Consider the following 17,356-nt stretch of genomic DNA (forward strand, 5'->3'; position numbering starts at 1 on the left):
CATCTCTTACGACTACCACATGACAGAAACAGGTTGGGTTGACTTGTATATCCGAAAAAAAAAAACATTTTTGAGAGAACCATCTCTCTCAAAACTACCACGTGACAAAAACGAGTCAAGTCAACCCGTATACCTAAAAATGCAAAAATTGTAGATAAATGCAAAAAATACCAAAAAAATGCAGAAAATTAAAAAACAAAAAATACCAGAAAATTTTCAAAAAATGTAAAAAGAATACCTAAAAATTACATAAAATTCAAAAAATTTGCAGAAAAAATAGAAAACATGTAAAAAATTCCAAAAAAATGTAGGAAATGCATGAAAAACACTAGAAAAATGCAAAAAGTATGTAGAAAAGCACAAAAAATTGCAAAACAATGCATAAAAATATCAAAAAAATATAGAGAATGTAGAAAAATATCAAAAAATTGAAAAAGATGCAGAAAGTACCAAAAAATTACAAGAATGTAAAAAATAGAAAATGCAAAAAAAAATGCTTAACTTTTATAAAAGTGTTTTCGTAAAAGTACTTTTACAAAAATACTTTCACAAAAGTGATTTCATAAAAAGTAATTTTGTAAAAGTGTTGTTATAAAAGTGCTTTTATGCTTTCGTAACAGTCCTTTTCATAAAATTACTTTATAAAATTGCTTTTTGTAAAAGTGCTTTTCGTGTAAAATTGCATGTAAACATGAAAGTTAATAAAATCTATTTTATTTCACTTTTAATCACAAAATGAGACGTGGCATAGTGGTTTGGAAATGTAATGAGATGTGAATATGTTTGGAGACTTGAGTTTGAGTCACTTCATTAAATAGATTTTTGGCTCTTGAACTTTGTAAAAAAAAAAGCTACCTTAGACCCTAAAAATTGAAAAAGCCATTTTCGGCCTCGAACTATGATAGAAAGGCGACACTAAGGTAATGTTTGGCATTGATGATGATTCTTCCTTAATGTTTTTTCAAAAAACACTTCAAAAAATAGTGATCTTTGAAATCAATGTTTTTTTTTTCAAAAATCGGTAAAATTTATTATTTGGTATCATTTTTGCCATATAAGCTGTTTTTTGAGAAATCGTCTTTGAGTTAGTTTGGTGCTGATTTTTAAGGGCCGATTAGTTTTGTATTAGAGTTATTATTCAATGCCATGTCTTCATTATATTTTATTCATTGTCTAAAAGAACCCTCCATGACATCTCTGGCATTTCCATCATAGTTTGAGAGTGAAAATGGTCATTTTCAATCTTTAGGGTCTATAGTGTTTTTTTTTTAACAAAATTCAAAGATTGTTAGAACTAAAAAAAAAAAAAAAAATCCCTATTTAAATATACCCTATGAAGCAATGACCATGAGGTTAATGTTTGGACTGTTTGTACACGATATCATGTCACATGACAATTAAATTCTTTTAATTAAAACCCTAATTTGCTCTTTATGGTCAAAAGTACCCATTTGCTAATTTTTTAAAACATGCCATTGATCATCCTTTATTGTGTATCCATTGTGTTTATGCATCGGAAATTGGAAAAAAAAAATAGTATGGGCATGATGTGTGATGCAACAATTGTTTATTGTGCTTTATTTGTCTCTATTAAAATTAAATCTCTTAGGTTTTAATTGTGTCCATTAAAATCCATCATAAATCTATAATAAAGATCATTCTTAAAACTCATTTTCTCTCTTTGTAACATTTTTATTCTTCCCCCACTAAGTCCATCTTTTATTCTTAAATCTCTTTTAACCCCCTTTGGTTCTTTCTAATAAAATAAAGGGCAGACATGTAATAGATGGGTTTCGTCAAGGGCCAAAGTCTCAAGACCAGCCCTATGGACCCTATCTTAAACCTAAACTGATATTAAAACCCAAATATGGCCCCAACTTGGGTTGGGAGTTTGACAACTTTTTCATGAGCCCTGAACCCTGATGCAAGCCTTGTAGTCGAAAATTTTCGAATTGGGTGAGCCTGTCTTGTAGCATTGAAACAAAATCTAACCAAAATTCTATTTAACCCAATACGTTACATAGGTTTATTTGCTAATAACCAAAGATAAAAAAAGTACAAAATGTTTGTACCTGATGAACCTACCAAACAAGAATAAAGTATAATTGCCCATGTAAAATCGATTTGTTAATGAAATAGAATCACAACACACACAACACCACAATATCAAACACCCACCTAACCCATTGAACTCATAACCACTTCCATGTCATAAGTATATATATGTCTGTAATGAAGGTTGTCTCAAACTGTTGAAGGAAGTGGAGAATTGGAGATCATTTCACCAGGATTGTGAAGATGTCGGAGCAGCTGGGATGAGATGAAATGAAAAGATTGCTTCTTAAGGCAAAGTAGCATTTGGAGAGTGGATTGAAGGCGAAGGAATGCGAATTGTTGAGGAGGAACTTCAGTGATACCTAGATGCTACTAATTCAGATTAATCTAGGAACATATCAATGTGGGAATCAAGTCTGATAATGGACTTCTATGTTGTTTTGGAGCACCTAGGATACCGTGTTGGTCGCCACTGTAGGTGAAAATTAAAACTTGTGTTGGGATTGAACATAGGGTCACCAAGGAAGACATGATGAAGTGGAGTTCAGATCTGCACCCCACTAGGGGGCGTCCCACAACTTCCCACGGCATGTATTCGCTGTGTATTGGGAACATCTCCCGTTCACCAATGAAGTGATTCCATGTGAAATATGAAGGTACAACTTCTTAGAGGTCATATTCATGTAAATAAATTTTAGGGCCATTTGTGAGGGCTTCTGCATGATTGAACTGCTTCAAAGAAACTACGTAGGGAGCTTTACGGGAAAGTTGATTTTTTGGGGGCTTATGTAGGCTTATTTTCAGATTTCCCGTTTTTATACTGAATATCAAAGTTTTTAAAACCAACTTAGACAACGAACTCGTCAGAGGTCCGGTTCCTGGGTCGTTCGAATGGATGGCCCGTTTTGACAAAAAAGAAAAAATAAAAAAATAAAAAACAGTCAAAACTGCTGAACGGTTTGATCGGTCAACCGCCTGGGTCAGTAGTTTGTTGACCAAATCAACGTTTTTAGTAAAAAACTGATATTGGGAAAAATTGGAACTGATCATCGAATTGATTCCCGGTTTTTCCAATCTGACTGTCCAGTCCAGTCCAGTTTTGAAAACCATGCTGAATATTACTTAAATTACTTTTTGGGCTTCTGACAAGCTCATGTAGCGTTTAGAAGTCGTTGAGTGAAAGCCCTCCCAAACAGACACTATATTTCAGTCGGCTTTCAGACCATGAAATGCATTCCCTTTCTTTGTATTGATGGTTTGAGGGAGCTAAATTGTAGTTGCACCAAAACTAACCTTAATGAGTACAAAACCTGAACAAACTTGACCTTGGAATCGCATATATAGGACACTAAAGAAAAGCCTTTGAACTTTTGTCCAGAACAAAGAAAAATCTATGCTATCTGAGCAATTGAATGCTGGTGGAATCTAATGTGTTTAAATTCTTATTGAACTAGTTACCTTTCTTTAATCCCTTGAATTAGTGACTTGAAAGTTGAAAGGCCCCAAAATTAGGGGTGTTCATGAAAAATCGAAAAACTGAATCGAACCGGATAATGTGGTTAATCGAACCGATTGATTTAGTATTTTTGAAAAACCGAAGGACTGGTTTGGTTTTCGGTTATCCTACAAAAAAATCGGTGGTTGATCGAATCGACCGGTATATATTTTTATGTATATTTTATATATATTTTTAATATATGTCACATATTTTCTATATATTATATGTAAATATATATTCATTATATATATACATATATTATATTTATAATAATCTATTTATAAATATATTATATATATTATCTATTTTTATAATATTTATAATATATTATATATCATTTATTATTTATAATATAATATTATACTTATATTTATATAATATATATTATAAATATAAAAAACCAAAAAACTGAAGAACCGAACTGGTCAAAAACCGAAACTGGTGGACCGGTTAACTGGTGGTACTGGTTCGATCTTGGTTTGGAGAAATGAAAAAACCGGTGGTATTGGTTTGGTTTACAAAAATTGCCCATGGTTAACCGAACCGTGGACGCCCTTACCTAAAACAACTCAAAACAGAGCTTTTTGTGTCAATGAAACAAGTAAGGAGATGATTAAATGGGTATAGAATCTAATATCTTATTTAAATCAAAGCAGAGATGACCTACTCCGATGATATGTCCTTTAGGCTGTGTTAGGTTGCAATGTAAACACAAATATGTACATTGCATATTTACCCTTTTTTCGGTTCATGAATGCAAACATGGCTCACATTTTAAACTGTTTTTGCACTTATCTTCTTTGTTTGAAATCGGTGCAAAGTGTGGGCCCATCATACTCCGACTATCTTATGCTCCAATGCCTTAACTTTGGTCAAAAAGTTAATTGTCAAAAGAACACAAAATTGTATAAAAAAGTAGGTACAACGATGCTATCTTTTCAGAGTACAAAAAGTGTCAGAAAATACATTTTTGATCTGATAATCATTACATTTTTACATATCAAACAAACGCTCACAGACACGAATTGGGATACATAGTGTTTGTATTACAAACAAATGGAGCCTTAACATATTTGGTCAAGGTATATTTAAGTAATTCCCTTTTTGCACTTGTCATGTTTGTTTGAAATCGGTGCAAAGTGTGGGCCCATCATACTCCAACTATCTTATGCTCCAATGCCTTAACTTTGGTCAAAAAGTTAATTATCAAAAGAATAGAAAATTGTATCCAAAAAATAAGTACAACAATGCTCTCTTTTCAGAGTACAAAAAGTATCAAAAAATACATTTTTATCTGATAATCATTATTTTTTACATATCAAACAAACGCTTGCAAACACGAACCGAGATACATAAATACCCCGGTTCAGTGTCTGTATCACAAACAAACGGAGCCTTAACATATTTGGTCAAGGTATATTTAAGTAATTCCTTTTTTTTTTTTAACTTAAAATGATCAGTGTAGAAGAAATATCTATTAAAATCACTTTTTCAAGATTAAGTTATTTTAAAGGATTTTATTGTGCAGCAAGACTATGGTTACTGGCTATAAACTTGGGTGGGCCCAAGAACTGAGTTTGCATGGTCGTGAGTTTTTGGGCTGTGGGCTGGGCTTAGGCTTGTGTGGGACTTGAGTACGTACCTTGATCCCGACCTGCTAATCCATGCATGAGTGTAATGTTTTAAAGTTGCATTCTTAAAAAAGTATAACTATTTATGAACACTTTCAATTTTGATTGAGGGAATGTGGAGCAAAATCTTTGAAAAATTTTAACTACAATGGGAACTTGCATGCACCCAGTCACCCACTAATTTCTCTTTATATTCAACCTTTGCCTGACTACTTGTAACTTGGGTTTCAGATAAAGTAAGTTTTTTTCTGCTTTATTTTTTACTTTGTTTTTGCACTCTTTAACAAAGAAAGAAACATATTTTCTTTTTCTTTCATTTTCTTTTTTCATATTTATTTTATTTAATTAATCATTTATCTAGTTGGTTTGTAACAACATAATTCTAAAAGCTAATTTTATTTGCAATAACGGAGAAAGTATGTAAAGAAACAATCTTTTCTTTTTTTTTTTTGTTCTTAATTGATAGAATATTTAAATAAAACAAAATTACTAGACTTTAAGACTTAATGAGCATAATTTTAGAATAAGGAAAATTAGTGCAAAGGTTTCCTCATAAATAGAAGCAAGCTGTTGCAAGTTGAAGGGGCTAGTAGGGCTATGGATACAAAGACCAAAATGGGAATGGGTTAAAATAAAATGATATAAGCACTCATAATTTAATAATAGATGTCTTTAAATAGAATGGAATGGTAAAACAGGATTCATGTAGCTGATCCCATATAGTTGGGTCAAGGGTTGGATGATGATGATGATATTAGTTGGCATCGGGAATTAAAATCATACCTTTTTGGTATATACGTGATAAATTAATCCCTATTTTCATATATCATTGAATTATAAATTCTTGTTTTTCTTTTAGGCTTTTGTTTGTTTGCAATGTGAATTTCATTTGCATCGGTGTATATGTATGTGATTACAATATATAAATTGAGTGCAAATTCTGGTTTATTTTAGCTTCAAATTTGACTTTGTCTTATTTGTTTGTAAAGTAAAATGGTATCGTCTGGAGGTAGGAGGAGGATTATTTGTTTAGGAGTGAGGTTGAAAGCAATATGATTTAGGAGGAAGGTGGTGCAATAAGAGAGAGAGAGAGAGAGAGAGAGAGAGAGAGAGAGAGAGAGAGAGAGAGAGAGGTGGTGCAAATTTTATATCAGTTTTTGGGATGCAAAAATTTTGCACTGACAATGAGTGCAAATGAGACAAAAAATAGAAAATTCATATGAGGTAAGAATGCAAATCATAGCTACAAACATATGGATGCAAAGCTGAACCAGGTACAAAATTTGTATTCAGTTCAGATTTGAGCTGAAAACGAAAACGAAAACGAATGGAGCCTTAAACGTGAGCTTGTCTTATGATGTTGGTCCCAAACCCAAGCCCAGATAAAGGAGGAGGGTACGTTAGATTGGAACCTGGTACAAAAACTTTTGTATGGATCTTGATGAATTTATTGCATTATACTATTGGGTGCCCTGCCGTGCAATCGTTGGCACAGCTTGGAGAAACAAGCTAAACTAACACTGAAAAATCTCCAAATTGAAGGTGAAGAGGTACAATCTCACTCTGAAAAACACTGAATTAATTCTTACAGCTTGTTTGGAAACGGTGCAAATATGTAGAGTGTAAAACGGTTCATGTAAATTGTAAAATTGGATTAGTTTTGCACTGACAAGCTTACCTTCTTACCAAACAGACTTTTAGCTGTAATGGATTCAAACGTGAATTCTAATAAAACATATGTTTGTTTGTTTGTTTGTTTGTCTTTTTTTATCAAAAGCCGATTTGAATGCAAATTTACTTCTTTTTTATTGACGTATTTTTACATCTTATTATCAATATAAATATGCATTAATATGTCATTTGTCAATATATAAATGTAATGTTGTCAAAGACAGACAAAAGTGAACTAGAGTACAAATTTACCCTAAATCGGGATTTACATTCCATTTGCATGATTTTCAAACGCAATCTGCAGAAGCATTGGCATGATTTACTGAGCTTTACAAGAACAAAATTCACATTCAAGCTGAAGCAAGTGCTCACTCCCTCACACAACTTTGTCTTGGGACATGGATCATGATGAGTCTGACGATGCCCCATTTATTTCTTCTTAAGCCTGCTCTTCGGCATTCTTGATGGCAATCTTTAGTTCCTCCTGAATGCTTCTTCTTGTGGGTGACAGAACAATGTCTTTCCAAACAGAACCAGCTGCTTCACTACTAGTTGGGTCTTGTTGTTTATTATAAACTTCATATATAGACTCTGCGTTTTCGTTCAGCATGCTTACTGCCTTCAAACAGCGGATATCTTGTGGATCAACCAGCAAACAGTTGTCTCCATCTTTCCATCCTATCAACTGAACCCACCTCAGTTTTATCAGTCTCTCAGTCAATACTGTAAATTCGAATAACTTTCATTTTTGCAACTAATAATAGCATTTACAGAATTCCTTGTTCTTAACAGTAGAAAAGGGGGGGGGGGGGGGAAGGAAAGGGTTCATTGGTCATGGCCCCTAGTGATGTAAGCCTGTAAAGTGGGCCATGCCACGTGCGGTTTCACTTTGGCATGACCCAGTCACTGTAGCAACTGGGCCAAGCCACGGCCCAGCCCATACCCCGGGCTGTCTTGGGCTTGGGTTTTGAGGCCCATGGGTTGACACGATTTGATACAAAAAAGTGGGCCATGCTGGAACGGGCCCATAACCTGATAGGTCGTGGCACACATAGCAGCCTGACATGACTTATATATGTATAAATTTTTATGGGAAAATTACTTAAAACTATCCCCTAGGGTTTAGTTAATTGACTAACTTTATCCCTGATGTTTGACTATCGTCTTAAAGTATTCTTATTGTTTTTGATAATTGACTTACTCTATACTTGTTAACTTGTGTTAGTGTTCGGTCAAAATCTGTACACACTGACTCCACATGATGTATAAATATTTTCAAAACTCAATATTACCCTCCATTCTCTTCAACCCACCAAATGAGAGGCAACTCGTTTCAGTCTGACTTCGATCTCGAAAACAGGGCCCCTCTTAAACTCGATAATGGATAGGCAGGGGTCTACATCCAATTCCACTCTCTCCTCTTCTTCTTAGATGGTGTCACATGTGATCAGGACTTATTTGCATTGTCCGATCTCAGTTTCAGGAATTGCCTGCTTAATTGGCACCGGTGTTCAGGTGCCTAGAAACCCAAAAATACATGTAACTGGCACATGTGACTAAGGGTGTCAATGGATCAGTTTTGGATTGGACCCCGTCTAGTCCAAAATCAATTTGGACAGATTGGACAGACCAACAAGACATATTGAATTGAACCAAATTTATATTGGATTGGGTTGGATTAAGTCAATATCTGGTCCATTGAGGTAAGATAAGAATATATGTATCAATGGACCAGGTTTGGGTTAAAGCCAATCTAAATCAAAATGAATTTGAACAGAATAGTTGGTCCAAACATTAAATTGGATCGGTCCAAATTAGTTCAAAACATTCATTGGATTGGATTAGACCTGGTCCATTCATAATGGACTCACATTAGACTGGATCGGATTGGACCAAATCCAATCCAATTGACACCCTTACATGTGACCACTTTCATTTGCCCTCACCCAAAAAGACTCACTTAAAACAGATAGAGAATACCGCAAGACCGGCAATCATCTGAAAACTTAGTGATATAAGTTTGCAAACCACTAGAGGTCAATGAGATGAATGACTAGAAGAAGAATCGTTTTTTTTGAATTGGGTTCTCTTCCATATTCAACATAGTTTCAGGTAAGAAATTTACAGCATTATGGATGAAGAGACAAGGCAACAAAATCCAAAATCACATTGTTAAAAGACGATGGGATCTTATTCCAAAATCACCATTGGAATAAGATCCCATCGCCTTTGCCTAATTCTACATAGTTATATCTGTACAGCAGAACAAACAAAAGATATTATTCAATATTGGGCTGCCCTTATTCAAATCAAAACTGTGGTATGATGATTTAGAAGAAAGGGATGTTGCATAGTGGATAGGGGAAATTTTTTCAGCAGTTGGGTTTATTTCGAAAATTTGAGAAATAGTGGAGGGCAAATTCAACATTTTATTTTTTCCATTATGATTTAATGATGATGACAATTATCAGAAACAGTAGTAATACTTTAAGACAAAACTAAAATAGTAGGGGTATAGTTAGTCAAATTCCTAAACTTTAGGGATAGTTTAAGAAATTTGCCCAATTTTTATTTTCAATTTATTATATTATTTTATTCCAATTGTATTATATTTTTTAATTTCATTTTATTATTTCATATATAAATAAATGTACACATCAAAATTCATATATAATAAGTAGTAATACTTTAAGACAAAACTAAAATAGTAGGGGTATAGTTAGTCAAATTCCTAAACTTTAGGGATAGTTTAAGAAATTTGCCCAATTTTTATTTTCAATTTATTATATTATTTTATTCCAATTGTATTATATTTTTTAATTTCATTTTATTATTTCATATATAAATAAATGTACACATCAAAATTCATATATAATAAAATTTTAATATTCTTTTTCAGTTTTTTTATCTATTTTTTAAATTTGTTTAACTTTTTCATTTTTTTTTTTTTAATTCATGCCTCTCATCGCCCTGTCCAGCCCGGCCCCTGCATTAACTCACCTGGGTTCGTGTCATGGGCCATATCGGCCTAACCTTTGAAGAGTTTCAGGCTATATATATATTAGCAAGTTTTAAAATCCAAAATTTGAATAGCCAAATCACATAATGGGTTAGGTATCAGGTATCAGATTTTCAGAGTCCTTTAACAGACATAGCCTATGGTATGAGTGAGAAAAGAAGAGAGGAATGAAAAATATACCTCTAATAATAATCTCAACCCTGATCAACCCAAATGGTTTAAGACATTGTTCAAGATTAACCTAAGGGGGCTGATATGGGCACAGCTCATTTGGTAAGCGACCCACATCCCTAGTGAAAAGACAATAAAAACCATTATTTGGTAATAAATAAAGGTAAAATAATGGGAGCATTTTTGTTATTTTTTGCCGAATTAAGATGTGTCCCTCTATAAAAATGGTGGGATGTGCCCAAATCACTACCCTTAAACTTAAACTAATCCATTTGTAGAAGAATGAAATTAAGGATGGAAAGGAAGGTATTTTACCTTGGGTGGGCCTCCTGTAGAATTGGTGCAATATAACCTGGCATTATCAACTAGCATACAGTATCTTTCAAATGCCTCAGCAAACAGCTTGTGGGACTTCAACTGTGACTTCACCCTCACAGCTCTCTTTGTCATAATAGCTCTCCTGATGCCTCTCATAACGGCCAAGTATGCATCACACACCACTCCCACCAGCTCTATTCTGTATGGTTTCCTTGCCTGTTTCTGCTCCTCTTCCTCTTCCTCTTGCCAGTAGTTTTCAGACACAGTCCCGTCCTCGGCAACCTTGTATCCGACCCCCATTCGGTAGCGCCGGAGGTGGACGTTCCTAGCCATGGCGATTGTCTGCTGCACAAAGGGTTCCCAGGAGAGAGTGCCGTCCATGATGACATCCCGCCCTTCGTTCAGGGCTGTTACTAACAGGGATGATGCAGCATCCGTGGATGATTGGTGCACCTGTTACCAAGTAAATGCTTAGAGAGAGAGAGATAGATAGATAAATAAAAGAGGGAGAGAGAGAGAGAGGGATTGGCAACGGGGGCGTCCTATCCTCACCACCAATGGGCACAGGATTTCCCCCATGGGGATCTCCACTCTCCGCCATTTTTTTTGAGATATCAAATTTTTATTTTTTTAAAATAAAATAGTTACTATCATATAAAAATAAGCTTAATTATATTCAAACATATTTTTAAAATTATTTACAATCTCCACGGGTGAGGATCAGGGACCCCATGGGGCAGCCTCCATGCCCTGTTTCCACCAATGGAGATAGAAATTTCTCCATTCCCATTTCTGCCTCTGTAAATAAGAAATCATCCCCATCCCCACAAAGATTGAAGAAATGGAGAAAATTGACATGCTAGAGAGAGTGATCACCAGCTCTGCAGTTTGGAGCATGTCATGGTGGTGGCCTTTAGAGCTGAGGGCTCGGTAGATGACGTCAGACTCCTTGAAAGCATCTGCCTCAACTACCACTACATTCTCCGCTGCCTCTGTCCAGAAAGCTCTGCGTGAACTCATTTGTTTTTTCAGGTTAAGCAAATTCAACTCAATCCAATTCACTCTTGCTCTTGAATCAATTGAGAAATGATTCATTTTTCTACTACAATTACTAATTTATTTCTCACTTTTGGAATTTAATTTTCAGATACAACCAAACATCACAAATCAACAAGAGAAATTATTTTATATGCTAATAACTTCTTTTTCCATCATTTTTAATTTCATGCCCTTGAATGAAGTCTGTGTTACTTTGTATAAAATCTGGACATTTCAAACAAGTGGAATTTAAAAAAGGGAAAAGATAGAGATTCTGTGAGTCCCAAAGTTCCATCATTCACAAGCTGAGAGTCTAACACACTACAAGGTTTTGTTCAGCTCCAAAAGTTTGAGTTGGGATGATCATGGACCGGGCCGGCCTGGGTTTTTATGGGCTAATACAACTTTCAAGGCGAGATTCAATTTTACTCGTGGAGCATAAATTATGGCATTCAATTTTAATGGGGAGATGGGATCTATCGAAAATAAAATAAAAATAAAAATGGTGCATGATTTTCGCTTTCAAGAAATCTCATCTCTACAATGGTCATGTTGAAGAATGTTAGTGCCTTGAGCCATAACATCCATGAGCTAATCCCTTGCAGGTCAGTGGAACAACCAACCATATAAGCTTTCATCATCATCATCATCATTTAATGTTCCTTTTAGTCGGCCACTTGTCTTTTTAAGCCTTTCAACTTAAGACAGATTGCTTCTATAAATGAGAAGCTTCAATGGTGTAAAAACAAAATATAATTAGTTCCTGTTTGATTCACAGGAATAGGGATTTGGAATCGGAATTGGAATAGGTCCCAATTGTTTGGTTGAGTGGAATCAGAATCACATTCCCATTCCTGCTGGAATGGCATTCCCCATTTGAGAGAATGGCCATTACTTGCCTCTCCCTTGGGAATGACATCTCATTCCTGCTGATTTTAGGGTCCGTTTGATTCACAGGCGAAATCAAAATCTTTTGAAATTGGAATCGGAATGGCCTATTCCCATAATCTGTTTGGTTAAGACAGGAATAAGAAAGGGAATTAGAATCAACAGGAATGGGAGGGGCAGGGAATGGCCATTCCCTTAAATGGGGGGAGTGCCATTCCAGTAGGAATGGGAATGAGATTCCAATTCCACCCAACCAAACAGTTGGAATTGGAATTGCCAATTCCAATTTTGATTCCAGACCCCTATTCCTGTGAACCAAATAAGGCCTCAATTCCTATTTCCATTCCAGCCAAACAAACTATGGGAATAGACCATTCTAATTCTGATTTTAAAGGATTTCAATTCCAATTCTGGTTCTGGCTGTAAGCCAAACAGACCCTTAGTGTTTTTTGAGAGAGTAGTGGTGTTCACATTAAATGTCAAACCAGCCAAACCGGCCCGACCCAACCCAACTTGGTTAGTTTTTCAAAATTACTGGTCGGTTTTGATTTGTATTAGAAAATAAACCAACAATTCGGTTCGTTTTTGGTTCTCATGTATGAAAATGAAACCAAACCGAACCAAAACAATCCTATATTTTTAAGTAATTATTAATTAGTCCCTACCCTATATGTTAAATGTTGATATATTTTATTTGTGTTTTGTTTGAACTTTGAAAAAATGGTTATTTATGATAAAAACTAAAATATAAAACCAATACAAATATAATACAATGGTACAGTTTTTAATTCAGTTTTGTATAAATTTAAATATATATTGACAAAAAAAATCAATTTTGTATAAAAAATTAATCAATTTAAATATATATTTTGGTTTTGCATAAAAACTAAAAAGAAATAAACTTAAATATAAATAGATATTTTAATTTAAAATATATATAAAAACCGACTAAACCGATAAACCAACCCAAACTGATCCTTCGATTTTGCTTCAGGGTCAGTCGGTCTGGATTTAATCAATAAGTAAATCGACTAGGTCGGGTCGGTTGAAAAAGACCCAACCCGACCCGTGAACACCCTTATGAGAGAGGAATAACCTATTTTAGGCTTTCTGGAGTTTTACTTGTATAAAAATCCTCCCAAACAGACACTTAATTGTTAAATTATGAGCTTAATTGATTGGTGTTTTTCTTTGTTTAAATAATAATGAATCGAGTTTTTACTGTTTGAGTATGTCCTTGAGGACGGTGCTCTTGCCAGCGCCCATGCCACCACCCATCAGAAGAAGTACCGGACTCCTCTCACCGTGGGCCGCCGGAACCATCACGTCTGGATGCGAGTTTCCGATTGCTTTCATCTCGTCCACCAGCGTAGCGAACACTCTCGTTACCTTCAAGTCCTTAGTCACTCTATCAAATCTCTGTTTTCTATTCAACACCCAACACCAACATCATTTTTGTTAATCTTTTCAAATAAACCATGACATGAGTAAATGGCAAAAACAATGTCTGACTACGAGGGGATGTTTGGTACTCTGCTTATTTCCATTTGAAATTTATCTTAAACCAACTAGTATTTTAATCTCCATACCCCCATCAAGGGTTTAAAAATTGGATTGGAAATAGAACTGTTTTGAGGACCGATTCTTGGGTCAAATGGCCTAATCATTCGGTTCAAATAGATGATCAGTTCTGATTTAAAAATAAAAAATTAAAACAATCATTAAAATAAGAAAATAGTAAAAAAATCATTGTTTGGGTCAACAGTTTAACCACCCAAATCAACAGACAGCTGACCAAATCAACAATTTTTGGCCCAAATCCAATTTTAAGGTGAAATGGAACTGACTGTCTGACTGATTCCTAGGTCAACCAGTCTGACTGTCTGATTTTCAAAACCATACCCCTCACTGGTTCACTAATGCGATATTGACATGATAGATGAAAAACACATATTTCTCACCAAATAATGGTGTTTGTATTTTAAGATTGTAGGTTAAAAGGTCAAACCTTATTAGATATGAATAATTAACGCCTTTGTTTTTTGCAATACAATTTCAATTTATACTGGTTTAAAAGTATGGGAGAGCAAATTAACTTTGGGTTTTATTAAACAAGAATGAACCAAAATTTACACTATTCTCATTTGCACTCTCTACTTTGCAAATGAAATTGCATCACAAACAAACTGAGCCAGAAGCCTCATCATTATGAAACAAATGTTAATCTAACTTAATTGGTTGATAAAAGATAATAAAAAATATCCATGTTGAAGTTAAAAAATTGAGGGGAACCTTTTACAAGCACCATTTTCCTTGTTTTTTTTATTTACGGAAAATAATATAATCATATAACACAAGCAATCTTTTACACGTGTTAATTAATATTTAGAATATAATAGACTTATATGAACCCAAAAGTCAACTTTCTGGTTAAACTATCAGAACTAACTTCTCAAAAGCAGCTTAATCATGATGGAAGCCCTCTCAAATGACATCAGATTTAAATACTTCACACCAACCTTACAGCGCATCTTAACCGTGCATTAAGAATATTTTCTGTACTTGATGTTATCATTTATGAGAAGATATTTTCAATACACAACTGCAATACACTATGAGGTTAGTATGAACCGCACTCTGTAATCCCAAATGGGCTCTTAGATTTGGGTTCGGGCTCAGCCCATGCAAGCCGGCTTATCAACGAGATAATTGATCTTGGCTCATTTACAGCTAATTAGGTGCTACTTGCTGGGTATGGGCCTTTACTTCCTTCACAAATGGATATTTAATATTCCTCTCCTACCAAAAAATATTTAATATTCTTGATTTCCTCACGAGTCAGATGGAGGGATTATTTATTGACAAATGGAGAAAAGATGGCAGTATAAGAAATTTGTGTTAGTACATAACTAAAGCAAATTTTGTGGTCCAGTTTGGAGTAAATTTGTCTTTTCTGACGTTTTCATTCTCAAAAAAATGAGAAATTTAAGGGTTTTTTAGGTATGAAAGCGGTCCCATTTATTGATAAGAAATATATGTTGCAAATACATGTAGTATAAGAGAATGTTTTAGACAGATCTAGCAATTTGTATTCATCGATTCAGAACAATGCGAATTTATTTCATTGATACAAAGTCATCGTAACGTAAATTATGATTTATCTTTATATCAAAATTTATCTTATTTTGTTTGATTGCAGCATAAATGAAGCAAAACAAAATTAAACCAAAATTTATATTCTTTCATTTGCACTTTCATGCCTTTGTGTTAGTGCAAATAAAATTGCACTGCAACCAAACACAGCTAGACTCAGTTTGGAATGAGTACAAATACAAAGTGTGTAAAATGCAAAATCTTTTAATCTTTCTCACGCAAATTTTTATTTATCAACTCAAAATATAAATGGCAACACAGTACCAAACACCCCCTTAACCATCCTCACCATAATCAATTTGTTTGGAAAAAGCAAAAGAAAAGAAGTATTCAGCTCATTTGGATTCAAATAGTTTGACACCATAGTGATTGTTTTTTTCTAAGGAAAGCTTCAGAAATAAAAAGGTAATTCTGTTATAAAAATTAACAGAAGAAAGAGAATAAAACCCACCTTGTGGCTGCCATGACCATGTTCTTTAACTTTCTTTTTGATTCTGTATCAGCACTTAGTACCTGAAACCAACCCACAGAGAGTCCAACAAAAAAAAAAAAAAAAAAAAAAAAGAAAGACCACAGAAAGAAAAATAAAAGAGTTGCAAATGTTTTTAGGTACACATATAATAAAAGCTTGATTAATTAATGCATTAACAATGGATAATGAAGCTTGCCTGACTGATCATAAGAGAAGCATGGTTCCAATGGAAGGCAAAGTAACTGAGGATGCATCTCTCAAACTCCTCTACCAGCTTTACAAACAGGGAATCAGCATTTGGGTCATTAACAAAGAAGGCATAAATGTTGTCTTCACATCCTTTTGATTTCCTCAGGTAATCGTTTGCCAACTTGGCCAGCTGTGGACACTCGTTTATCTCTGCAAATCCTATCTGTCTAGCTGCAAACCCAAAACAGAAAACCAAAATTTAAGAGAAGAAAGAGATCTGTCTTTGGCTTATAGGACCTTTCTCCTTTCACTTTTTTTTTTCTCTTTTTCAATAAAATATGAATATGCTCTCAATTAATTATAATTGAACAAGAACAAGTATTAAAACACCATTAATGAATTAAGCATATACATCTTTATCAGAAACAGTGCAGAATGATTAAAGCACAGAGAATCTGAACATGGGTTAGTTAACAAGTTTCCCAGAGCATTATTCATCTTCCATTACCTACATACTGGGAGAAACTTTCAAGTTCATCGACTTTGCCGGATTCCGTCAGGCGTAACTGCGGAATAATCTTTCGGTCCCTCGCCGCCGGGCGATTCCAACAGTGATAATAGAAGGAAGCAGCGGCAGCAGTGACGGAAGATGCGGCAAGGATCCGTAGAAGTTTGGATGTTGCAGCTCCACCATCTAGAGAGATTGAGAGGGAGGAAGTGAATTATTCATCAGTTGATAGAATGAAAATTAGAGTACTGGAATAGTTGGGCTTACCTTTCTCCATGACTCTGAAGAGACAGAATAGAGGAGAAGACGACTTTTTGGGAGGGTTGATTTGAGAATGGAGAAATATCAACTCATCATTGCTCGTGTATGAATGAGCTTGTTTTTATATAGAAGCATGGATTATCGTGTCCTTTTATTTGGGGTGATTAAGTTAATATAGAAAGCATGGAAATGGACTTTGGGACATATTTAAATACATAGCCAGTTTTTATTATTATTATTATTTTTTGTTCTAAGGGGCTATACAACTGGGGTAGGCTGTCCCCCGAACCCATACGCTCGCCAACCCAACACTCCAGATATGCTATCCACAAATTGTTACCACATTCATACCCACGGAACACCATCCTAAGAACATCCCCCATGAATGATAAGGGAGATATTCTCAATGCTTAAATGTAATCAATCCTAGGTAAGGATATGGGAACAATTCATGGGTAGTAAATCCGAACCCCTAATCCAAGTG

At 34.6% G+C, this 17,356-nt stretch overlaps 1 protein-coding gene across 2 annotated transcripts; it reads right to left on the reverse strand.

The window, feature by feature from the left end:
* Window positions 1-7,010: 7,010 nt before the first annotated feature.
* On the reverse strand, window positions 7,011-17,018 carry LOC148864881 (calmodulin calcium-dependent NAD kinase-like). Of its 2 annotated transcripts, XM_088980880.1 has the most exons (8): window positions 16,879-17,018; window positions 16,612-16,797; window positions 16,111-16,334; window positions 15,894-15,955; window positions 13,512-13,715; window positions 11,240-11,369; window positions 10,361-10,816; window positions 7,011-7,540 (listed from the first exon to the last, which is right to left on the reverse strand). In XM_088980880.1, the coding sequence occupies exons 1-8, from the start codon at window positions 16,886-16,888 to the stop codon at window positions 7,295-7,297; spliced, it is 1,518 nt and encodes a 505-aa protein (XP_088837006.1). In that variant the 5' UTR covers window positions 16,889-17,018; the 3' UTR covers window positions 7,011-7,294. The 2 variants fall into 2 exon arrangements, with proteins under 2 accessions (XP_088837006.1, XP_088837007.1); XM_088980881.1 differs by lacking the exon at window positions 13,512-13,715.
* Window positions 17,019-17,356: the final 338 nt, after the last annotated feature.

This window comes from Nelumbo lutea, chromosome 3, assembly GCF_056320005.1.
Source record: "Nelumbo lutea isolate HS-2025 chromosome 3, American lotus-T2T, whole genome shotgun sequence".
Classification (NCBI taxonomy): Eukaryota; Viridiplantae; Streptophyta; class Magnoliopsida; order Proteales; family Nelumbonaceae; genus Nelumbo; species Nelumbo lutea.

Excerpts from the sequence above, each read along its gene's own strand:
- LOC148864881 (XM_088980880.1), bottom strand. Across the intron at positions 11,370-13,511 it reads CTCAAGGACATACTCAAACA|AGCTTTCTGGACAGAGGCAG; the intron begins GTAAAAACTCGA and ends GAGTTCACGCAG. Across the intron at positions 7,541-10,360 it reads CTACAGGAGGCCCACCCAAG|TTGATAGGATGGAAAGATGG; the intron begins GTAAAATACCTT and ends AGGTGGGTTCAG.